Here is a 25,834-nt window from a genome sequence, read left to right as displayed (position 1 = left end):
ATTGTTTCTTAAAGGCCCAAATGTTTGAAAGTCCAAGTTCCCCGAAGTAAAGGCTAATACTGAGCTTCTGCACACCATTCCACAGCTACTAAATTTATGGCCATGAGACCCTGGAATCTCCATTTCTTTTATCGAGTTCTGAGATGAGTTTTAGGCCTGCTAAAGTGATGGTTATCAGACTTGTGATCTAGTATGTGTCTGTATGTACACATGCATAAGTTTGTAAAATACTCTATTTACATACCCATTTAACATCTTTAAATGCGATCATGTTGTGAGCTCCAGATGTCTCAACAGATTCCAGAAAAGCAAAGACCATCCTGATCATAGTACTATGCAAATAGAAATTAATAATAAAATGAAAAGTTCTGAAACACTTGGCGGGAAAAAAAAATTCCTAAAAGCTAATGTAGATACCAAAACTGCAATTACAGACATCTTAGAAATTAATAATGAAACATTACACATAAAAACTATGGATAAGGGCCAAAAGCCTTATTCAGAGGAAATTCTTACCTTGAATAATTTTGTAATTAAACAATAAGGGTTGGAAATCAATTAGGCATCTCGACCAAAGGAACTAATGTAGATAAAATAAAACTAAGAAAATTAGAAAGGAATCAATGAAGATTAAAAAAAAGCAATTATGTAGAGAATATGTAAGTAATGTGGTTGATAAATCTTAGTTCCCTCAAAAACTGATGGAATAGCCAAACTATTTATGTGACTAATGAAATAATAATAATAAGCACACTGTTAAGAATAAGGAAAGTACAAGAAATATAGGGATCACTATGAAGAAAACAACTAAATTTTACTGAAGAGGATGAGAGAAAACTTGAATAAATATAGATATGCCTTGGGAGAACTTGGGCATTGTAAAGGTGTAAAATCCCCCCAAGTTAACTATAAATATAATACAGCTTCCCATTTGGAGAAATTAATGTATAAGAATAGCAAGGAAAATCATTTTAAAAAATATAATTGTAGGAATTTGACTGTCAGGCATAAGATGCCCTATTTAGTGAAGATAATTATGTCAATATTAGAAAAATTAATCCAAATAATTTCCCCCTTTTCTCCCTGCATGCTTCCTTCCCCCAAATAAGAAAATAACAGATTCAATTTGTCTAGTGAGCACATTTTTTGCAATCTTAAAGGCATAGGCAGTTTTTACATTATTGAAATTTATTAAGAACATAAAAAATGGGACATTTATAATTTTTTCTCTGAGACTAGAATAATTCTGATAGCAAAAATGCAGATTTAATAAAAAAGAGATTTTATACCTTTCATGGAATACCAGTTAAGACAATTAAGACTCAACACATTAAAAAATCTAAGTGTGTCACTTTTAGCATCCATATATTAAAGGAGAAAAAAATCTTAATGATCTCAATATTTATAGAAGGGGCACTTGATAAAACTTAACACCCATTCTTGATTATGAAAAAAATACTCTGAGTTAGTAATTAATGAGCACTGTTTTAACAAAATGAGCAATATCTATGAGTGGTATCACACATATAAGACTTATCACTGAAATGCTAGAGATATTTCTTTGGTTTCCTCATCTTTAAAATGAAGATAATGAAAGTTCGTACACCTAGGAATGTTGCAAGAATTTAATGATTTTTTATGCTTACAAATTAACAAATAAAAATGAGGCCTTTTATGTCAGGTACTGCCAATGAAAAAATGTAAGAAAAATTATATTTTAATGAAGCAAATATTATTTGCGAGTCTTATCTGATAGTATCAAATATCAAATATTATCGATAAATATAAAGAAAATTAATAGCATATTGGAATGAAAAATGGTCAGTAAAGTGTAAATAAGATCAAAATTAAGAAGGAAAAAAATCAATGTCCATATCCAATAGGAAAACACTTAAAAAACCTAAGAAAAGCATAAAAGAGTATAACAGTAGGAAACAAAAACAATTATAAGGCTGAAGGCCTATGTGAGGAAGTTCTAAAACTGGATTGAAGGAGATGTAAAAAGGCTAAGTAATAGGAGATCATTTAATATCAACTAGAAGCATGAAATCATTGAGAAAAGGATAAATGAGCTCTATATAAGCAATTCTGGGAAAATCGGTTGCTTACCCACCAAGAAAAATGTGGCAGTGTGTTGCACCAAACACAGTAACTATATCAATATGAATTAAAGGTCAAACACTTGAAAAAACTATTAAATATAACTGTGAAAATAATGGGAACTTTTTAATAAGCAAACTGGAAAACAGGAATGATAAGGAAAACATCTTAAGATATCAACATGGTGAAAACAAAAATTGCCTTTGTAAATTAAAAGACAATGGATAGACTAGTAAAAAATATTCGCAGCATAAAAAGAAATGGATAATATTGCTAACAGGTGCAAAGTTATTTGTCTTTTTATAAGTAAGGAAAAGACGAATCAGCCTAGGAGAAAAGCTAATTCAAAGAGGTAGAAATCGGAATAGCTAATGAGCATATGAATGGTTCATGCCTTATTCAACATTGATCATGATTTTTAAGAGTGCAGAAAATAGAGCCAGACCCTTGGGGTTGGCAATCTTCTCCCCTAACTGGCTGTGTGATTTTTGACAAGTTACTTAACCTCTCTGTCTCCATTTCATCCTTGATAAAAGGAAGATAATTATCATACTATGTGCATTGGAGAGATCCATGCTGAGGATTTAAATGGCAAATGTAAAGTGATTACAGGAACGTACAGGAAGCACTTATAAACTATCATATTCATCAACCTTGTCTTAGTTATTTAAATTACCTAGTTAGTTTAAGCAATTAGATTAACAAATGCAGTAAAGATTTTTCATTAGCAGAGATGATTAAGTGTAGGTAAAGGACTCAAATGCTGTTGGAGGGAGCATGACTTGGTACACACCTTATAGAAGGCACCTTGATAAAATGGATTAAAATTTAATATACACATGTCTTGGAGCATTTGTATTCTAGGTATCTGTTTTAGAGAGGCAACTGGGGCTCAGAGAGAGACAGTAATTACCCGTGGTCACACAGATGCTAAATGCCAGAAATGGGAATTGAATCTCAGTCTGTCTGGTTTCACATTCCTACCGTGGTCCACTGTGAATAAACATACAAAAGAAAATATTCCATATCATTAGTTATTAAAAAAAACACATACTAAAACAATCCTCAGCCATTTTTTTTCCTGTGAATTTGCTGTATGTTAAAAAAAATGCCACGATTGGCAAAGTTGTGGGGAAACAGGCTTATTCACTGAGCATAGGAGTCTAAATTAATACAACATTTTAGAAGGGCAAATTGGTGATACTTGCCGAAACCATAAAAATAGACATATCCTGTGACTCAGCAATTCCACCTCCAGGAATTTATTTTTAGGAATGCATCATAGGTTCACAAAGATATCTATCTACACAATCACCACAGTGTTTACGACTGTTAAAAACTGGGAATAATCTTAGTGAGTTAAAAGGGAGGATTGGTTAAGTTCATTGTAGAATGTTCCGGTGAAGAACCATTCTAAATTATGTAGAAGAATCCATTATTACACTGAGAAATGTTTCCCATACATTTAAAATTATTATTTAGAAGACAAATGATTAAAAAGCATATACATTAAAAGAAGACCAAGTAGATGTTATTTAACAAACAATTTCTATGCACTTGTCACTGTCCTCATTGCTTTTTGCCGAGTATTTCAAAACAAACTCTGAGATATGTACCAGATTTTCTTCACATTTTACAGATTAGGAAATCAAAGAACAGCATCGTTACAATCTACATAACTTACCCCAAGTTATCCAGCCAGTCTGGCAGAGCCAGAATTTAATATCTGTTCATCTGCTTCTAGGGTCCCAAATTGTCTCCAGTACAGTATGATCCTATTTTCATTTTCATAACAGAAATAAATACAAATGTACACTAAAAACTAAAGTGTGTTTTTGTTAAAAATGTAATACAAAAATTCCATTTTCCTTTTAAGCCATTTTTATAAGTTTTATACAATTCTTACAATAAATATATATGTTACTTTTGTAAAGAGAGTTTACATATTAGGGAGAGGGGTTGATAAAAAAAAAATGGCTGGATACACCAAGGTTTTCTGCCATTTCCAAAATTTAGGTTGTAGGTTCAGGCAGTGTACAGGATGGGTTGCCTGGGAAGGGAGAAGAGAGGAGGTGTAAGTGGAGAGGGTCTGAAGTAATGGGCTCAGTGCTGCCTTTATGGCTGGTGGTTGACTTTGTGTTGGAAACAATGATCTTGCTGGCATTTTAATCTCTCATGCTCTTTACAATTTGTGCCATTAGAAACAGGACTGATTCCAAGTGGGGACGTGACTGTGAATCACTACCAAGTAAAATTACTTTGCATGTGCATCAGCTGGGATCACCTGGTTGGTGTACCTTGTCATATTAAAGTATTTTTCCCTTCTGCATGGAACAGAAAGCATCTGATAGTGTAACGATTGTTAACACCCCAAAATGATTGTTCTTCATTTTTTCAAATGAAGGTCACACACAGGAAATCAGTATGACTCTTTAGTTTGGATTTTGGTCTGAAATGTGTATCTTGTCTCCCTAAGTCAACAGATGGCTTTATTCCTTCATATTGATTCTGATTAACTTTGCTATCGAATCAGTTGGTAACTTGTCATGTCAAAGATCTTTATAGATGAGAATTTTAGATGAGAAAAAGATTTTTTTCTTCTACTCCACATACCAACCTCTGTTATATGCTGATTAAAAAACAGTTGTTTTCTCACATAATCTCTTTGACCCCAAAATTAGTTTTATCACCCAAACTTTTAGAAGGTTCTTCCTATTTACTATGCCTAAAGCTTCCTTAAGCAGAAATGCTTACGCTTAAAATCCTTTTATGTACAAAATATGTGAACAGTTTAAAGATGAGTTCAGGTCAGATTAAAATCTAAACCAAACTATTTTATCTGTAATTTGTTCTTTGGCTTCAAAATTCTGAATCATCCATTTCATTACTCAGAAACGGACTTCCTGTACTCTTCAGTCACTGACTGATTTAACAGGAATTAACTGTTAGCATGTTGTTGATAAAATTTTTCTGATACATTGTCTCTGGAAATAATGTAGAGGGATATGAAAATGCCGCTTTCCTTCTTTGTGGGGGTTATATTCCTATTTAGGTTAAATCTGTATTACTACCCTGTGGAGATTGTCCCCAAATTATTGCCTAATATCTATGCTCTTCTCCTATGTAAAGGCCAGTTTGCAAAGACATGTGATAAGTTAATTTCAAGAGTCTCTTGTAACTCTGAGATTAAAGACATTATCTGTTATTTTATCCAATGACTCTTCTAGAGTGAGACAAAATCCTCCCAGATGTCAGCATGGGAAGACTCGCCAAATGAGTTTAGAGACCTCTTTTTGTCATAAATTGAAAACTGCACCATTTCTATTTACCTTGATTGACAGAGATCTCAAAATTAAACTTAGATCTTAATTGAAGTGACTATCTCATTCCTAGAGACAAAAGTATATGTAGATTCTCTGCTCTAAACTTTCTTTGGCCTGGGCTTTAATTGTCCTATGTAATAGTGGTTTTTAAATTATAAACTGCTAGAGACAATTTTCAGAGTTCTATGTACCAAAAACATAGCTCTCAACAGGAAAAAGAATATGTTTAGCTTTCATTCCTATTATGTAAATGCTCTCATGTGGGCGATTGGCAAGTAGGGATGTTACAGAACTTTTTATCCTATGTTCTTGTGTTGAAAATTTAATTATGTACTTTGGAAAACTGAGAATATTTAAAAAATAGTCTATTTGGCTACTATTTCGTTGTTTAACTAGAACACTTAGTATTCAAATGCATTGGCCTGTTCTTAACGCAAACATATCCCAAAATCAAACTGGTATGTTTCCTCTTTCACTTACTCTTTACTTCTTCCTAAGAGATATTCCTTATACCAGACACGCTGAAAAGGTGGAAAAATCGGCCAAATGTTCATTAATAGAAGAATTAACAAAGTATGGTTTATTCATATTTTGAATATAATATAGGAGTGTAAAGAATGGATGCTGAGAAATGGGAACCCTCCTTCACTATTGGTGGGAATGTAAATTGGTGCAACTGTTTGGAAAGCAATATGAGGTTCCTCAAAAAACTAAAATTAGGAATACCATTTGACCCTGTAATTCCACTCCTAGGAATTTACCCAGAGAAAACAAGATCCCTGATTCTAAAAGACTTATGCACCCCTATGTTTATCGCTACACAATTTACAATAGCTAAGATATGGAAGCAACCTAAGTGTCCATCAATAGATAAATGGATAAAGAAGGTGTGGTACATATAAACAATGGAATATTATTCAGCCATAAAAAGAAAAGAAATCCTCCCTTTTGCAACAACATGGGTGAATCTAAAAGTCATTGTGCTCAGTGAAATAAGCCAGGCAGAGAAAGACAAATACCAAATGATTTCACTTATTTGTGGAGTATAACAACAAAGCAAAACAGAAGGAACAAAATAGCAGTAGACTCACAGACACCAAGGAGGGAGTAGTGGTTACCAAAGGGGAGGGGTGGGGGAGGTTGGTGGGGAGGGGGAACTGGATTAAGTGGCACAATCATTCACAATCACAATGTAGGTTGGACACAGTATATGTAGTACAGGATGGAGAATACAGTTAATGATTCTGTAACATCTTACTATGTTGATGGACAGTGACTGCACTGGAGGAGGTGAGGGCTTGATAATAGGGATGAATGTGTTGTATATTTGAAACCATCATAAAATTGTATATCAATGATACTTTAATAATAATAAAAGAATGGATGCAGATCTATAAAGCAACACAGACAAATTATCAAATCATTTTGATAGATACAGAATGAAGTTGCCAAATACAAACAGTTTTGCACAGGCAAAAAATTTAAAATACTTTTACAAAGATATATTTAGGAATATATATTCTCAATAAAAATTTAGGAAGGATCCATGCCAAATTCTTATCTGGTTTCCATCTAGGGAAAGGAATTGTGATATTTATAAAAGTTCAAAGGGACTTCAGTTTTGTCTGTAATTTTTCACAGATTTTTTAAATTTGTAGTTTATATATTTTAAGATAATATTAAAGTGGCAAACATGAATAGCCTTAACTATATCTCAAGGAGTAATAACTGCTTCAATGTCCGTAGGTGGGTTCTGTGTTTTGCTGACACAATACAAGGACATTAAGAGGAAACTGTCATTTACCAAATCAAAAAAGAAAAAAAAAAGCCAACTTCTTTTACTATAAAATACTTTTTTTTATACTGATAACTCTTGTTCTTTGGTTGACCCTCCCTAACCCTTAAGAAATCATGGAAATTTTAAGATAACAGTACAATGACTGTGGGTTGAAGCAAAGCTAAATTGGACCAAAGTCAGCTTGGCAAATTGTCATGCTGTTTTTGTATTTATTTCTTTCAACTTTAACACCCACCATTTATTAAGTGAGACTGGATAAAAGAGGAAGCTCCGAATCCTGTTTGGACACCGTTTAGGAAGGAAACCAGGTCTTTATGGGGGCACCCCCTTCCTCTTAGCCACTGGCCAGGAAAACCATCTTTCTGTTTAAAACCTATTCAATCTGAGAGAGGTGGGGTGACTTTGGGAAGGAAAGTGACCTCTCCCTTGTAAAGTAGAATGGCTGTGTTTCCCCCTGTGACTTAGTCAACTCATTTCCACCACTGTTTATAAGAACACTTGTGTTGAATGCTTGTAGTGACAGCAATAGTTGTTTAAAATATGGTTCAAATTTCATGCCCTCAAATTTCCTATGTTATTTCAAATCTTTGATCATCAAAATCCCAAATTGGAGCTTTTGGTCAGCTCAAGTTTTGCTAACACCTTTTTGAAGTTAACAGGTATGCTTCCTACAAGCCAGGAGTGGAATCAATGCATGTATTACTACTGTGTATAATAAAAGCATGGCTGCTATCAATGACACAGGACATGTTTTTCTTAGATGCCTTACACACTGGGGTCCTGAGGTAGATCCATGTATGAAACAGATGTGATACACTGGCTGAGAGGGGATATCAGAGGATCTTGTTTATTTTGAAGGTTGTCAGCACTTTGTGCATTTTGAATACTGTTGGATTTTGACCTCGACTTTTGCTATGCTGATTTATTTAATTTACATTGCTCTGTGGCTGTGAAACACTGATCCTTTAATTGAAATTGGTTCCTTTATTCACTTCTTAAGAATATTTCAATAACCTTTCTTTTTTGGGGGATAATTTTAGACTAAACTCTGGTCTGTATGAGTATTTCACCAGTTTTTTCCCCTGTGTTCCTTTTTCTGTTCTGGGATTGAACTCAGAGCACCACATTGCATTTAGTCATCTTACCTCTTTGGTCTTCTGATTTGTGACAGTTTCCAAGTCTTTCCTTTTTCCCACAACCTTGGTGATCTTGGAGAGTACTGGCCAGAAATCTTGTAGAATATTCATCATTTTTAATAAACACAAATGTGTAACCTCTGGGATTTCTGAAGGGAAGCCCATGTAGGCTTAGTAATAATTTGCACCACTAATTTTCCATTAATACACCAGTTTCAGCCTGGTGATTGTTACTTTATTTTCCTATCAGTTATCACAGCACTCTAGGATTAAAAGTTTATTTATGATGAGTTTAATATCTTCTTAATTGCTTCATCTGTATGCATTCTATATTCTTAATTTTGCCAGTTTTTCAGTGAAAAGCCCACAGGAAGTTTTAATTTTGTCTATTGTTTATGACAGATTCGAGATGGGCAACCAAATTGTTACATATTGAAGAATAAAGATTTAGAACAAGCTTTTAAAGGGGCTATTTACTTGGAGATGGACCTCATATATAATCCGGTAAGTCGAACAGGGCTGTACCTCCTAGCTTCTCTGTACTTCAAGTAAAAGCTGACCAGCCTGGAAAGATGTAAATGTAAAATGTTCCAGAACTGTTGCAGCTAGTAGAGAGAGAGAATGATGTTTTTAAACTAGCCATAAAGTCAGGGCTGGACATTCCAATTTTCAACTGGTATTAATCCTGTTGAGCCAGTAGAATTGATGGTGTTTAATTTTCAATACTTCTGTCACTGAGAAAATAAAAAATAAAAGGGAAAATTAAGTTTTTAGCTTTATTACTTGTAATCTTCTAAGGCCAACAGTTCACTGTTTTGAACAGAGATGTTTTTGAGGTTCTAGCATGTTATTTAATTATTATTGTTGATGTCCTGCTACCCCACTATCAAGACAAGTAGTCACTCATTTGAAAACTGTTAAACAGGCAACTTTTATTCTTATGTATTTTAAACCTTTAATGCAAAATATGTCAATATGTCTGTGTTTGCTAATCTTTAGGAGTGAGCCTAAAACCTTTTTTTTAAAGCATAGATTTAGTTCTGTTTCATTCTACAACGTATTCCTGGCATAAATATTTCCATAACATCTATAATAATTTCTAGTTTCAGTTTCTTTTAAAGCGGGGATCTATTTTGAAGACAGAACAATCTGCACATAGAATATTCCAGGTTGTTTTTCCATAAAATCGTTACCTCCATTATAGTATCTTTTTAGTGACTGACCTTTAATTGAGGATCTCTGGAGTGACATAAATTTCAACTGTTTTGGTCTATGGTTGTATTTCAATGATGTACATAATAAGTAATTAAAATATAGCAGTACAGTAAGAGGTAAAATGGCATAAACAGGTTTGGGAATTTGCACTGTTGATTCTTGGTGGGCACACAATTGGGCTGTTGTGAGCAGAGATTCCTAGGCATGCAGGGAAGTGGCCTACTTAGCTGTGAGCATTCATAATGCCAGGGTCTCTGCAGTAGGTTCGAGAAAGGGCAAGGAGCACATAGGTTAATCCAGTTAGTGGTACAAATGAATGTAGGGTAATGGGGCTTTTACAGTAATTATAAGAATGGCTGCCATTTATTGGCCCCCAACAATGTGCCAGGCTCTGACATTATTTCACTTAATCCTCACAATAAACCTGGTAAATAGGTATCCCTAATGGCATTTTATGATGAGCAAATGGAATTAAACAGGAGAGCTGATTTGCTAATAAATGAGTGAGTCAGGATGAAGTTCTAGACCCACCTGAACCTGCAATCAATCCTATGCTCCATTTCTAGTTTCATGTCTTTAAGGAATTTTTCATAAAATCATGGCAGGAAATTTTTGTATTTTCTTCCCAGTAGTGCTAGAACTCTGGGGCACAGCATCCAGTTTAGGCTCTGTTATTGCTTCTTCATCTTCCCTGTTTTTTTCCCCTTTCACTTCTCAGAAACCATATGTACAGGTCCCCCTCATCTCCTGTATTCGTTCTAGCAAGTACTTAGTCTCTAGTCTATGCACACAGGTAAAACCTCAGTTTTTAAGGGAAAAAAGCTTACATCGAAAACTTGTTGGACAAGTGATTTTCCAGTTGTCCATTTACTATAGAAGAAAAGGACTTCAATTTTATTTCTTTGTAGCTTTCTTCACTATGGTGATTTTGGACAGACCACTAAGTCCCTCTGACCCTCAGTTGATTCTCTATAAAATGGGGCTAAAATGACTCATCTACTTATTTTTCCAGATCAATGAGAGGAAATGAGGTTCTGGGTGGAAAAGATGTTTTATGAACTAGAAACTGATTTTCATGTGCAAGGTCTTATTGGTGGAAGTGTAGTTTAGAACCTTGATGTGAAGGGAAGCTTAGCTTTTTTAGAGATCCCGGTTTGAGAACTCCATGAGCCCAGTCTCGCAGGGGTTTAAAATACCTCCATCGATCTGCAAAGTAGATACAACAGTCAGCGTCTCCCCATCCCGTCTGACCTACCCAAGTGAAGCTCATGAAATGAGATTCCCAGAAAAGACAGGCAGAGCCCAGGGGTACCACCATTTTTGTGCTCCAGGCCAAAGTCTTAGGGGTTGGAAGGTATTGCTTTCTGCATTCTCCCAGTTATTAAGAACAAGAAAAAAAATGAAGTCTGTATCAATGCTGCCCTTTTCAACAATGTTGTCTTTCTAGGTCAAAGCAAGTATTAGGACCTTTACTCCCAGAGAGAAGCGTTTTGTGGAAGACAGCCGCAAGCTGTCCAAAAAGGTAGGTTGGTACAGTAACTGGCTAATTGGTTCAGTCCTCACCCGGCATCCAAAGTGCTTATTTGTGGCTGCTGTTGGCACCTCCCCCTGCTTCCTCATCTTTCTCTCCTTCCCTCTCTCTGCCCCCACCTCTCCACTCTTTTCTCTCGGTCCCCCCTCCTCTCCCAAAACAAGACTTCAGTCAGCTCAAAAAGAAGGGAAAGACTTAAAACATATCTATTAGATGAATCGGAAGGTGTCAGCCCCCATTAATCTCCCAAAGCACTCTGCCAACGAACATTCCTAGCGTCAAGCCTCCATAAACACTCTCCTGAATTGACTTGCACTGCCTACCCATAATCAAAGCCATTCTAGTCTCTGTCCTTCTAAGTTCCCGAGAGCGTTGCTGTCCATGTGTGCAGTCCCTGCAGGAACGAGCTCAGCGGATCTTAGGGACACCTGCCTTGGCATTCCCCCCCCCACAGGTGCCTGTGTCACTTCTGTATCATCTAAATCTGGGATGTGCTGGCATCTTACCTCAGACTGGATCAACTCTTCCCTCTGCTGTTGCCCTTAATCCCGCCGTCATCCGTTCAACAGAAAGTGAAGATCTGGGCCCAGTAGGGGAAGTTGCCCATTTTTCAACATGACCTTTGCATTTCTTCTCAGTTCCACCCTGTCCTACTCAGACCATATCAGGATTTCATTCTGTACCTGTTGTCCCTCTTGTCCCTCTTCAGTTTGTAACAAAGAACAAAGTGTCCCCTTTTTCAGATGTTTATTCCACCACTTCCTGTGGGCAAGCAGCTGTGGATTACCTGGAGCAGTTAAATATAGAGGCAGCTGATCATCGTTTTGTTTCCCACACCCTTCTGGGCACACGTGGGAAAGGCCTTACACACTCCTGAAGGGGTCATCCAGGGGCTTTGCTTTTGTCTGCCGTAACGTGGGGTGTAATATTTATTTTGTGTAATCTGAGGAAACGTCTTATTTTCTTCTCATTATTATTGCCTTTGGCCCTGTGTGCTTGAAAGTTAAAACCTGAGTTGAGGGTAGGTGGGGTAGCTGCCTTGCAAACACATTGAAATGAATCTGCCTGCAAGTGGGAGAAAAGACATTTCCTTTGCCAATCATGACCTCCCCGACGTGGGGTGGCTTTGGGCTCTGAGAGCACCAAGGGATTTGGGGCTGAGATCCTGGGGTATGTTGGGAGCCTCCCCTTGGGTCTCTTAGCACTAAGTGTTCCCAAATCTCTGTTAAGTTGAAACCTGTGCTTATGATGCAAATACTTAAAAGCACTTACTCTGCAACAAGCACTTTTCTAAGCCCCTTAATTCCCCTCCACAGTCTGCAAGGTTAGCAGTAATATCAATGCCATCGTATAAGAGAGAGGTCAAGAAACTTGCCTGAGATCACATAGCTGGGAGGTGGGAGAGCTGGATTCCCTTCCCACAACCGTGCTTCCCTATAGCCTTTCCTTCTGGACTAGATGAGGTAGAAAGCTTGTATGTTTCTACTGTAAATCTATCCATTTCCTTCCAAACTAAACGTGGACACTCATTGCCATTCTTTCTGTCTCTCTGTCTCTATCTCTTTCTCTCTCAAACACATCACACCAAATGCCTGCCTATTGTAGCTTTTACCAGCTCAGTTTTGTGCTGAACATTATTGAAACAGGCTATTCTCCATCAAAAGAGCTATGAAATGCATTGTTTTTTTTTTTTTTCTTTTCCTCTATGAATGATGGAGTTTGAAAAATCATTTTAGGAAAAAAAATTTTAATTACAGAAAATATAATTTAAATGACCACACTGCCTGATCTAAAGAGAATATTTCGAGTATTTAAATCTAGCTCCCTGTTTCCCATTTTTTTTTTGAATCAGATCTTATCAAGAGATGTAGACCGCGTGAAAAGAATCACCATGGCGATATGGAATACGATACAGTTCCTTAAAAGCTGCTTCCGGTGGGAATCCACGCTGAGAAGTGCAGCAGCATTTGTGGTAAGCTTCCTTTTTTACGTTCAAATCATTTGCTTCTGAGTCCAAATGCAGATACATTTTCTTTTACTGACCGGAGACAGAATAATGCACATTCCACATTGCTGAAGTTTATACCTGTAAAGAAACTTCAAAACCTAAATGGCATCCATTCATCTTTCTATAAGGTAGCTAGGTGATTATGTACTCCTACAGTCCTGCTGAGACTGTACTTCAGTCCGATTTACCATTGGAAATCCTTTAAATTACCTAAATCTTACACACACACTATTTCATGGTAGGTGTAAGAGAGCCAGTGACTGTATATATTTTTTAAATGTTTTCATGGTGTCAATTATAACTGTGCTTGTAGAGTCCTGCATTGTATATATATATGTCTCCTTCTGTACCAGTGAATGCCAGTATTTCTTTTTAATGGCAGTTGAAAAATCGCATCACTAAATTAAGACTAAATGCTTTCATTTCCGCTTTAAGTAAACCATTCACTAACTTTGATATAAAAAACATTTCTGCACATCAGACCACTGGAGACACAGCTGACCAGTGCACATTACAAGTTGACTCCCTTGGCACAAAGGTGAAGTGCTCATATATGTGAAGTGCACTCCATCCCTCTGGTAACAATGGCCAATCTTTGGGACATAATAAAATCACAGAATCTCAGAGCTGCAAGACATCTTAAAACCACCTAAGTCAACTCCTGGGAGCCCAAGAATCTTGCAAGGACTTGAAAGTTGGTGCAAAGCTCTTGTTTACATCTCTGGGCATTCTTCTCTGCGTCTTGATCAGATGGGTGGTGTCAGATGTGGGAAGGGAAATGAAGTCTCTCAAATGCTGATCTTGCATGTTTCATATTATGCCATTAATTTCTGTGCTGTGCAAAGTTCACGATAGGGCCTGATTTCTATTGTCAGTGATACCCCCCAGGCATACCCTCATTAAAAAATAAATCAGCCTAAGGATGTCAGTGGGTTCAAGGTCACTCCTACCTTTATTATGCAAGAAAGCATATCAGCTCCCAAAGAGGACTTTTCTTTGCCATTGGAGAGCATCCTAGTGGTCAGTTAATTTTAGTTTTTCATTGCTTCAGGATGTAGTGGGCCTGTGATGGCTACAGCCTTGACCTTTAATCTCCTTTTTGTTTGGTCTGTAGTGGCTAAAATAACTGGCCTTGATAAAAAATAAATAGGAATGTTATTAATCCCTGTCTTTGTCTTGGCATGTATTCATCCACTTTCCTTTCTTACTTTCTCCCCAGCCTTCATGTGTTGGGTTCCTCTTCAGTCTCCTCACCAACACTTCCCATCTGAATTCTCTTTAAAAACTTTCCACGGAATGTTCCGTGTGATTCTGGGCTACAGAGAAAAGTCAACACAATCGGTGGCTTCACCACAGCCAGCCCCTGTGAGGAGGAGAGGATTTCCTCTTGAGCTTAGTTTCTGGCACTGTGCTTTTTAGAAAAACAGAACTCTGTTGCACTGAATTATGTAGGAGAATGACAAAAATGATTAATGGGCTGCTGGCCTGATTTGAAGAAAGATGAGAACAAATGAATAGAAGCAGGCTGACTAATGGAGGAGACTTCTGAATGGGAAGGGAGCCTTGGTAGTGGGGCCCTTCTGTGCTGCCTGTTCCCTGAGGGTCTTCTCCCTGTGGGCATCACATGGTGGAGCCCTCTGCCAGGCTGGCAAATTCAGGCTACCACATCATACTTTTAATTCTCCAAGGGTCACAGAAGGGAAGAGAAAGGTGGTGGTCCTCTTGCTGTTTTGCCAAAGCGTGGTTTTGCAAGGATACATGGGTTTATGAGATTCTGGAAGGTCCCCCTGTGTGTGTGTATGTTTGTGTGTGTTTGTGTGGGTGTATGGGGGACATTTTCCACTGGGTGTCACTGTAAAAGTGCACAGTCAGTTGGGAATAACACATGTAAGTTGTCTTTCTGGGTTGTTGTAGGGAAAATGGAAGTTCCATGGCCAGGATTCTCACCTGATCCTAATCTCACCCATTGTGTACATGTGATGATGTACTACTTAGCCTACTGAGCAGGCGCATACTTGTGTGCCTGTTGGCAATAAGCCATTACTGCTATAAAAAGAGGTTCCCTGGTGCTAAGAGCAGATCCTAGATAAGTGAGCAAGAGAGAGGAGAGCAGAGGCTGGGAGTGGAAGCAGTACCTGGGGCAAAGGATGAGACCAAAGTGGATGGCATTCTACTGCTTGACCTACTGCCATGAGAATAAAGCTTGGTAGGAGCCCCTTTTTACCCCTAACCTTCCATTGTCATTATTCAGTCTCACCAAATCCAGAGTGAACTTGCCTGGGGCTGAAACCCTCAGGTGAGACAGATGTCCTGAAGGTACTGGAATGAATAATGTTCACTTGAACCCCTTTAGTTTCCAGTTTTAATTTGAAGCCCTCTGTTTGATGCTTATCCCACCTTCACTTTGACCAGCCGTGGTAGATCTTAGAGACACATCAGGTAGAGAGAGGTGGATATCTCCCTGCATGAAGCTGCTCAAGTGTAATTTTGTTATTACTATCATGATGGTCATTTCAAAACTACTTCTGCATTTGTGTCTGCAAGAACATATAAAGAACATGTACTCTTAGGATAAATGAAAAATATATTTTAATCTCCCCCCACCCATTTTTAAAATAAGATAATGGGTGGCCAGGCCTTCATTTCTCGGAAAACATTTTACTTTCAATGGATCTTGCCTTCAGACTTTGGGTAGCTACGTGGAGAGTACTAATGGGTGGTCCCATGCCTGGGGGCCACCATCGGTTGTAGTGCTGAGTCTCTGACTCTGCGAGACCCGAGTCACCCTTCTGCAAAGTGTTGGGTCCTCAGGGGACCCAGGCCGGAGAGGGAGGAAGGGAGCCTGGAATGCTGACGCTCAGCCTGTCCTCTTCCCTGTTCCTCCAGCAAGAGCGCAGTGTTTGTCATTGCTGGTTCACACTGATGTTGTCCTGTGGTCTGCAGAGGACAGAATGCTGCTCCTGGTCCTTCATCATCAATGTGATCGTTTGTTCAGGCTTCATCCACTTGCCTTGGCATTACAGGGCAGAACAATTTCATGGTGGTCTGGAGCAAGGGTTTAAGCCAAGGATGTATTAAACAACAGGACTGCATTTCAAAGCCTTTTTATATTAGAAATGAAGGAGTTTGCTGCATAGGGGTGAAAAGAACCATTTTGGCTGAACCAATCCCCAGTGGGGTTTTTCTTTCCCCCAGAGGTATATGGACCGAACAATAGAAATTTTTTTTCTCTTTCTATATTTTGTCAGATAATATAAAATAGCCCACTTGTCTCACGTCAATGTCTCTATTTTCAGATGATACCAAAGCACACATGTGGTAGGATCATGTTTAGTATATTCTGTTTGATAATTTTAAGGCTTTATGAAAGCAAACCATACATTTTCTAAGGTTTCCTATGGATGTGTGTATGAAAATACCATATATTGTTGAAGGCAGCCTGTTGAGATGTAGGTTTGCGTGGTATCCAGTCAAAAGACGATGAGCAAACAGGAGAGAATTCATCTTGTTACACTGTACAAGCCTGAATCTCCTTCACCACAGGATGAATCCCCTCTATACTTACATGGCTGGTTGTAATCCCAATCGTAAGAGAAGAAAGTTGTCTTTAATCCATTGACACCTGCTATGGGAATGTTGCTGTACACGGTTTAATTCATTGTTACTGTAACAAAATGCATTTGGCCTTTCTTCAGAGTATTCGAAACCCTCCAAATTGTGCTTCTGCAAGTTCATTTTTTTGTTGGGATGATTATGGAAAATCTTGCTCATTCTATCATTCTGAGACTATCTCTTCCTTCTACATTTTCTAGATATTTCACTGTGTTGCATTTTCTGAACTTAACCTGTTTTTTATGAATTAAGTATATCTATGTGTTTTTCTGTTTTTGCTCAAAAGATCCCATTCTCAATTTTACTGATTAAAATACCAATTAAAATGAGATGTCAATTTATTGATAGACACCCAAATGTAACTGAAATATCTTGCCTAGAAGGGCAGCTATGTTTTTCTCTGAGTGGATCTGTAAATATACATGCTGTTTTATAGACATGCACATGGTCACTTCCAGACACAGACTTTGAACTCTAGGAATATTTAATAGCACATGTGGTTTCAGGGCTTTACTAGGTGTCAAGCACTGTCCTACACATTTGACAAATGTTAATTCATTAAGTTCTCAGAACAACCTGCTGATTTAGGTGCTGGTTATTACCTTCTTCTTACAGATGAGAAAAATGAGCCCATAGAGGTTAAAGAAAGTGTCGGAGCTCATATGCTTATAAGAGACAGCTCAGATTTAAACCCAGACCATCAGGCTTTTGCAACAGTTTTTAATCACTGGTTTATACTGCATCTCATTGGTGCCTAGAAAGCAGCGAGTGTGGTCCTTGAATTTAGATGGATGATAATGGCTCTAGGGACAGCCACATGCTGGTCATTTCAGATATATATTCAGATGGTGTGAATGGGAGTTAAAACTATTCCAAAATGTTTTGGGGCAAAGAAACCCTTGTTCCCTGGGTGGAAATAGTTCTAACTCATAATCGTTATCTTCACTAGAGATGGAGCCAAAATTAAAGAAGTGAAAGGTGGAAATGTCAGTAACATCTTTCAAGGAGAGCCCAAATCCTGGGAATTGCAGGCACTTGGCCTCCTTGGACTCCAGCTTGATGGTCTGGAAAACCTCAGTGCCTCCTTCTAGGCTGAGCCCCAAATTGGATTCTGAGTTATTTTTTTTCCTATTTTGGGGGGAAGTTCTTCAATGATGCAGAAGATTTTTCTAGGATAGAATGAAGGCTGAAATCAAGTTAATGAAGGGGCCATGGAAGGAAGTTATGCTTTTTAGATTCTTTTAAAAAATTCCAGATTGTTCAAAATAAGTAAAGAATAGAGAAGAGTAACTAGCTAAATTAATGCATCACTTCGAAGTATCTTAAAACACTAGCTAATCGTGGAGAGAGGTCCATAGTTCTAGTGTGTGTGTGTATGTGGGGGTGGTACTCTACTGTATATCCATGTCTCAGTGCAAATACATTTTTTAGTGATAGTTAAGATTAGTTGAATTTGTTCTCCAAAGATACAGTGCATTATTTATATTGCAGAACCAGCCATATATATGGTTTTCCTAATTTCTTTTGTTTTTCTCTTTGATACTTACATTTTACAAACCTCATTATTGTCTGTAAAAGAGACCTACAGCTATGTTATGGCATGGATGCATTGATTTTTTCATATGACAAAAAAGCATTTACTTGACAGATGGATCATCAGAAGATTATTTTAAGTAGCAAAGGTCTCCTAATGTTGTAAAAAAGGGATTTCATTTATGTACTTCATTTTTCCACCAATCTTTCAGGCACACACCTAGTGCATTAAGGGAGGCAAGCCTGGGGCATTGATGGATTCCTTATTTTATTAAATTTTTCCTTAGATGTTTGATGTTAAATAGTAATCTAAATCTACCATATATCAATGGGTATCTTCATAAAGCTATGATTTTAACATCTGTGGCTTTTTCTTTCCTGAATTTTTTTGTGCAGGAAAATGAAGAATTTATTCTTCAGAGTTGATGGGGCCTGCAATATGATACATAATTTAAAGCATCAATCAAACTCCCCCTCCTCTGTAAGGTTAAAAATACAGTCCTTTCCTTTCTTAGTGATATTCCATATTTAACATGCACAGAATTCTTAGCTTTTAGGGATCCTAGTATTTTTCAGAAATGTGAACTGATTTCCCATTGACGTTAAAAACAAAAGCAGCAGTAAAAGGTCCATCCTTACCAACTCACCTACATGTATATGCACATTCTATGTAGCAGAGGACACCTGGGAAATAAAGTTTCTCTGTTGAACATTGTGGGAGAACAGTTTAGTACACATTTCATATGAGGTCTTGAGGATTGCTTCTGTCCAGGGTCCCTTCTGTGCCTCAAAGAAGATTCAGATTGAACTTATTTTGGTACAGAAGATAACAATGGAAATTTTGTTTTCAGATTGAACTGTTAAAATAGCGCTGGTCTGTGTCTTTTTTGGTGCTTTAGGTATTTATGTCTTAACTTTGTCTAAAAGATTTACTTTTTCGTTAAGTTCTATCACCAGCTTAACTCACGGCTAGAAGCACCTGCATTTGATTAAACCTTCAGTTCCTCCATCCAGCAGAAGTTACAACTGTATGTACAAATAGGAATCGCTGCCTGTTTGGGGGGTGTTTGTGCAGTGGAAACTCAAAGATTAACAGTATTCCCATAAAGCTTAAAAAACCCACAGTTATAATAAGCATTTTTGTCTAGAGGATATTTCTTTTTTAGATATCTTATAAGCCTACATATAGGTGTGTGTGTGATAAATATACACACTTGCATGCAAAACATATAAATATATAAAGTGCTTACAACATCTCGCAGTTCAATATTTGTTTTATTTATCATTCATCAGATGATTGTCCAAATCTCCCTTTTCCCAGAGGACCACCTATTATACTTTCACAAATAATTTAAAGGTTTTTTTTTTTCCCACATTTTTTTCAGAAGAAGAATCCATCATTGCACATTGTGGTTATAATTTTTACAACATAATTGACACCTTCTATTGACAACTTCTCAGGCATTAACTAATTATGCCATTTAATAAAATTACAGTAATTGCATTAAAAGATTATCTTTTAAAAATTTGAAAAGACACTCAACTACTTTAGCAGAGTTTTGCGTTTATATTTTCAACTTTATAATTGAATTGTGCTTCCAGACGGAATCGTAGCTACACTGACTGAAATCAGTCGGTAATTTGGAGGGTTCTAATTTTGACTAGTAAGCATTAGATCTTTTTTTTTTCTTCAATCCTAGAACGGCACCTATTGCCAGTTTCACTTAGCCCTGCTAGATGCTAGATATCAGTGAATGGCCAGTTACCCCTTTTGTAATACAACTCAAGGCCCTAAATGGGAACTCTGTTTGACTACTGCTCCTTGCCCGCACTTCCTGTTGGAATGCACTCAGCACACACTTCTTCCTTCTGTGAGTTTTATGGTTAGGAGCCATTGCATTTTGCCGATTCCGGTGAATTCAGTCTAGTTCACTCTACTGTCTACAGATCCCTACTGTTAATTTGCACTTGATCCTGATTTTAGAATCTTGAATCTTAGAGAAAGAAAAGACTCGAGAGAAGGACTCTAGAGGTTGTGTGGCTCCGTGACCCAGCCCATGTTTGTCCACCTTCTCCAAGCTTACCTCTCTTACCTGCTCCCTTCCCACCATCATGGGTGTCCAGCGTCTCGTACCCTTAGGTTTTGAGGTACAGGTGAGATTGTCATACGAAGTTACCAGTCCATCCATCTTCCTCTCTTCTTTCCCTCTCCCCCTCCTTCCCTCTCTTCCTCACCCCATCTGTCTCCCTCCCAGTCTCTCCCCATCTCCTTTGCTGCCCCTCTTACTTTCTCACCCCAACTTCCCTCCATACTCCTCCTCTTGAAACCAAAGTGGTAACCTTCTAATAAGTGAAGGACATCATAAGAAGTAAATTTCCCTTGGGAGATAAAATTGATAATACGTATAGACATGTTTTTAAAATATGACATGAGCTACAAATGTGGGTAGGAATTGTTATCTGATATAACTATTGGTAGGTGACAGTGTTGCTCTTCTAAGTCAGAGGAAGGCCTCTCTAAAGCAAGTGCGCGCGTGCGCACACACACACACACACACACACACACACACACACACACACACACACACATATGCATACCTAGGACTTGCTGAGGACCTTTTCAAGGCTAGAGTAGAAATGCAGGCCATTGTATTATATGCCATGGAATTAATGTTGACGAGTCAGGTCTTTCTAGGGCTGTCTGATGTGCATGGAACCACAGAATGCCAAAGCATGCAACCTTTAAGGCTATGATAGGAGGCTTTATGTTTGACCTAATACATTAAGTTCTTTACATCAAAAATAGGAAGGATTTTATTTGGATGACCTACTATCAGGTTAATGTCATAGGCAAAAAAATCATTCAGTGTATCATAGGCATATGATCGGAGAATTGTTTTAAGACATTGTGAACTGCAGAGTGGCAAAGCCCAGTGTTTTGTTTTTGTGTGTGTCCTTACTGCTTATGATAGAGAGTATTGGGTGCACAGCAGGCATCTAACCAGTGCTTCTTGAGAGAGTGCTGGAACTAGTGCAAAGTATCTATTACCAGACACTGATTTCCTTTTATTCCAGCTCCTTCTCTGATCATAACAGCCTGGGACCCCACGAGGGTAGAATTCAGAGACCACCCAAAACTTCATCATAATCTTCTCTGATGTATTTTCCTAGCTTTTTCTTGGCCCTTCCCGTCCAGGGGGTGGTACTAACCTGTAGGTAAGTGGCCACAAGGCAGCCAGCAGGAGAACTCTAGGCACCTTTCACCAGATCAACAGCCCCTGACTATGGGGGGATTTAATTTTTGATCCTTGCAAAGCTGAATGCTGTTTTTCCCCCTCTATGTGACACTGGGATGTGCAAACATTCTGTATGATGCAAAAATGGAAAAGGATATTGAGAAACAAGAGGGTGAGAGGAGAAAGAAATAGAGCTCTGGGGTGTGTGTGTGTGTGTGTGTGTGTGTGTGTGTGTGTGTGTGTGTGTGTGTGTGTGTGTGTGTAAAGTTGTAACCAATTCCCTGCTTCGGTTTTGACCTGTGTGTGTGTGTGTGTGTGTGTGTGTGTGTGTGTGTGTGTGTAAAGTTGTAACCAATTCCCTGGTTCGGTTTTGACCTGTGTGTGTGTGTGTGTGTGTGTGTGTGAAAAGTTGTAACCAAATCCCTGCTTCGGTTTTGACCTGTTAAAGAACCTTGTTCAGCGATTATACTTCTGGCTAATTCGATATGGCCTGTCTTGCGGTCTGAGCTTTGTCATTGTTTCTAAGCTGTACTTTTTATTAGTCTCTCTGGCTGATCTTTGGGACTCCCCATCAGGTGGCATGTGCTCTCTGTTGTCTGGCTGGGCTTGGCAAGCCAATGGCCCTTTTATTGTTATGTGATGAGGGCCTGCTTGGCCGGGGTAGCCTGTAATTAGACCCACCACAGGTGACAGTTACAAGAGAGGCTGGTAATCATCCTAGCTGCCTGACGTGATGTGTGTGGAGAGAAACCTTCTTTGTGGTCTGGTTAGGGCTTACTATGTTCTAGTGTATCATAGCCAGGTGATTTATGATTTACGAAGGTGTGTTTTGCCACTTTTTCTCCTATCTTGGTGGTGTGTCATTGCCTTTTAAAATAATAGCTTTATGGGGAAAGTTTCATTGGCCTGATATTCTAGCTCTCATTTTTATAAAAATGATACACAGACAAATCTAAATCCAATTTAATATGTCATCATCTCAGCCATGTTCCTGTGCAGCATTTACTGACTTTGAATCTCACTGGGACTTTCTTATAATCCAAATCCCTATTTTTTTGGTCCTTTAAAAGGACTTCTCTATTTCTGCCCGAGTTTTTAGAAATGTTTGTTTCAGCTCATTGCCAGGCATGCTTCCTTTTGTCAAGGGAAATGAAGAGAAAAAAATACGCTTCTTGGCTTAATTGGCATTTAAAAGAGACCCCAAGGCTACCCTTTAAGTCTAGCAAAACATGGAGCTGTAGAATGTCAAGTCAGGGGTCTCACATGTTCATCCACAGGAGAAGAAATCGAAGGCTTCAGTGAAGTGATTTTCTGAGGTCTCATGGCTTGTTAGAACAGAGGAGTCTCAGTCTTTAAACCGTTTGCACAGCACGTGACTTTCATAGTCATAAACTTTGCCATTATGGGTTTAGTTCATTAGTATGAACAGCATCTGCACAGTATCCATGGGTTATGTTATTAAAAAATAAAAACCACCTTTCCCTTAAGTCTTACATTTGGAAAATATTTTGTTAAGTCTGTGCAGTTGCTACTCAGAAGGGCACTATGCCCCGGAGGGACAAAAATCCACATCATTACCTCCTGTGCTGACCCTTCTCCTAGAGCAGACGAATCTTTCTCATCCAGACTTTACGGTGATGAGGACAATGACATGACGATGACAATCTGTGCTTTTGTGTTGGAGGTGTTTAAGTTTTGACTTGTGCTCTCAAAACTTGTTCTTACTTTACTGGGCTACCGTAACGCTTTTAGTGAAATATTGTCTTATATTTTCATTTGCATTTACTAAGAGCAGCATTTGTTCTGCTTTGATATATAAGCCAGTGACACACAATTATAAATTTTGGTTAACTATTCCATAGCAAAAACTGCTTTCCTTGGAGACCATTGAGGTCCTCACAGTTTTTGGTCTGGAAATTCTTATAGGCTAGTTTCCCCCTCAGAATTCTTCTTCACAAAATAGGAAACTTTGCCTTGACAATGCCTAATGTCCAAAATGAAATAATGAAAACAAATGAAAAAATGCCACCATATCTATGATGTACTTCCTAATGTTTGAAAAGAAAATTTAAACCTGTAAAAAAATTTGGCTATCTGTGCCCCCAATGACACCTCGTTCAGTAAATTTAATTTTGTCTTTCATTGGTGATTTTTAAATGTTTAGTGATGTACATGTTTTCAAAGGAAACATAATTGATTTCTTGGAAACTTAGTGCCTGCACACACATGCACATGGGATGGGGCTGGGGCGAAGGAGGAAGAGAAGAAAGGAAAAAGGAAAAGGAAAAGAATAGCAAATAGTCTGACCAATGCTCGAGTTTACTTACAGTCAGTCCTGCAGGTGGCGATAGAAACTCATAAATGATAAAAATCCAAGGTAAATTTTTGTGGTCTGCTGCTTGGGGATTTTAATTTCAGCAATTTATTTTTAATTTGGTACAATCATCTAGAAGCAGAAATCATTACCCTAGTAAAACTAAATTCAGATTTTCATGTTTGTCATCTCTATTTTTTGTAAAAATTTTCTTAATCTATGGCATGTTCATGATCAGGCAGAAGGCATGAGATCCAGATAATTAATGAATAGGTACAGATTTTATTTGGCAAATAACCACTTTAAGCCTATTTTTTCCTTGGATTTTTTACTTTTCTTAAGCCATAGTTAAAATTGGATGCTTATATCATTGGTTAAGTTCATCAAGTCCTTTGCTGTTGAGCATTAAGTTGCTTAGGCATAGTGCTGTGTGTGTACATGTGTATCTGTGTGTACGTTTTCAAATCAGAGTATCAAATCTGTTTCCTTCCAGAGGACAGTTCCTTCCTTAGCAAAACTGTGAGCAGGATCATAAAGTCCTTGAAAGCTGTTTTACCCAGGGATAAAAATACAACATAAATGTTTTCTTTTCAAACATTAGAAAGTGCACAGTAGGTAGGGCAGCAATTTTTCGTTTATCTCCATTATTTCATTTTGGACATTAGGCATTGTCAAAGTGAACTTAAAGCATTCAGTAGATCGTTCTTTCCTGCTAGTTAAGTTTCAAAAGTTCTTAAATTGCTTTCTGTGAATGTATATTTTCATTTGCCATTTTTTTCTTAAGTTTGAGCTTGAAAATGCTAATTCTAAAGTGGTAGGCTACAACATAATGCCAATTTTCAGCTTTCCTCTTTTCTTGTAGTTTCATTGTAAAAACTTGTGTAGTGTACATTTTCAAGGGGAAACTGCCTTGAGTCGAAGAAAATGTAATTATTTTGGTTTAAATGCTTTAGGCTTAGATGTTGAGTGTCATCAGCAGACAACTGTGAATGGCTTGAGCAAATTATGTGAATTTCAGTCTTTGTTTCTCTTCTGAACATTCCACTTAGTCTTGCTGTGAAGTTTAAACCCCATAAGGTCTTGTATACGACACCTTCTGATACAGAATTTCTTATAAAAGAAGGGAGGGAAAAAAAAAGAAAAGAAACCTTCTAACCTCCTTAGATTCTGTTTCGATTGTTATTCCAACTACTTATGAGGGAGAAGAGTAGGAAGCAAGTCAGACCCTTGGAGAACCTATTTGCTGCCTTCATATAAAGAATATTCAGTTCTCTGCTCTGTTAGCAGCTGACCACAATCTAATCCGTTAAAAAATATATCGTGGTAAGCAGTTCTTGAAAATGTTTATAATAGATGGTAAAAAGCCAAGCTTGCACTGTGAGATTAGCAGTTGGAACAGGATGCGTTCATCAGGAAATAGGTTATTGCCTATTCTGCGTCCTGCCACAGAACCTGCAGAATGAATAAAGATTTAAAAGCTTGCGATGCCAGGAGTTTATTTGATTTTGCTCCTCTTACTTGATTTTGCATATTACAGTGTTGTTCATCACACATGGTGTTTTTTTTAATGAATCTAGTATGAAGTTCATTTTACAGACAAAAAGCATCAATTGTTTGGAGGTTCGCCCCCCCACCCCATTTCATCAAATGACTTATGAATATTAATGTAACTAACTATAGTAGTCCCCTAGCCCCCGATCCATGGGTTTGCTTTCTGAGGTTTCAGTTACCCACAGTCAGCTGTGGTCCAGAAGCAAATAATCCTCCTTCTGACATGTTGTCAGAAGGGTTAATGGTGACCGAATGCCACGTCATAATGCCTATGTCCTTGACCTCACTTTGTGTCATCACATAGGCATTTTGTCATCTCACATCATCACAAGAAAGGTAAGCACTATATAAGAAGGTATTTTGAGAGAGACCACATTCACATAACTTCTATTATAGCATATCATTATAATTCAATTTTATTATTGTTAATCTCTTACCAGGCCTACCTATTTGTATAGTAAACTTCATCCTGGGTAT

At 37.8% G+C, this 25,834-nt stretch overlaps 1 protein-coding gene across 6 annotated transcripts in view; it reads left to right on the top strand.

Moving 5' to 3' along the window:
• The window catches only part of MCTP2 (multiple C2 and transmembrane domain containing 2), a 212,430-nt gene that overhangs the window by 126,240 nt on the left and 60,356 nt on the right, over nucleotides 1–25,834 (top strand). For 3 of the 6 annotated variants that reach the window (XM_036878637.2, XM_036878636.2, XM_036878643.2), the window contains 3 exons: nucleotides 8,760–8,861; nucleotides 11,020–11,094; nucleotides 12,956–13,075. In XM_036878637.2, coding sequence (XP_036734532.2) covers nucleotides 8,760–8,861; nucleotides 11,020–11,094; nucleotides 12,956–13,075 — 297 coding nt within the window. Of the gene's footprint in view, nucleotides 1–8,759; nucleotides 8,862–11,019; nucleotides 11,095–12,955; nucleotides 13,076–13,592; nucleotides 14,293–14,330; nucleotides 14,881–19,201; nucleotides 19,659–25,834 lie in introns of those variants that run through there. The other 3 variants (XM_057494752.1, XM_057494751.1, XM_057494750.1) reach the window with 3 other exon arrangements.

The sequence above is a fragment of the Manis pentadactyla genome, chromosome 18 (genome assembly GCF_030020395.1).
Source record: "Manis pentadactyla isolate mManPen7 chromosome 18, mManPen7.hap1, whole genome shotgun sequence".
NCBI classification, from domain to species: domain Eukaryota; kingdom Metazoa; phylum Chordata; class Mammalia; order Pholidota; family Manidae; genus Manis; species Manis pentadactyla.
This window is presented reverse-complemented; position numbering and strand designations above follow the sequence as displayed.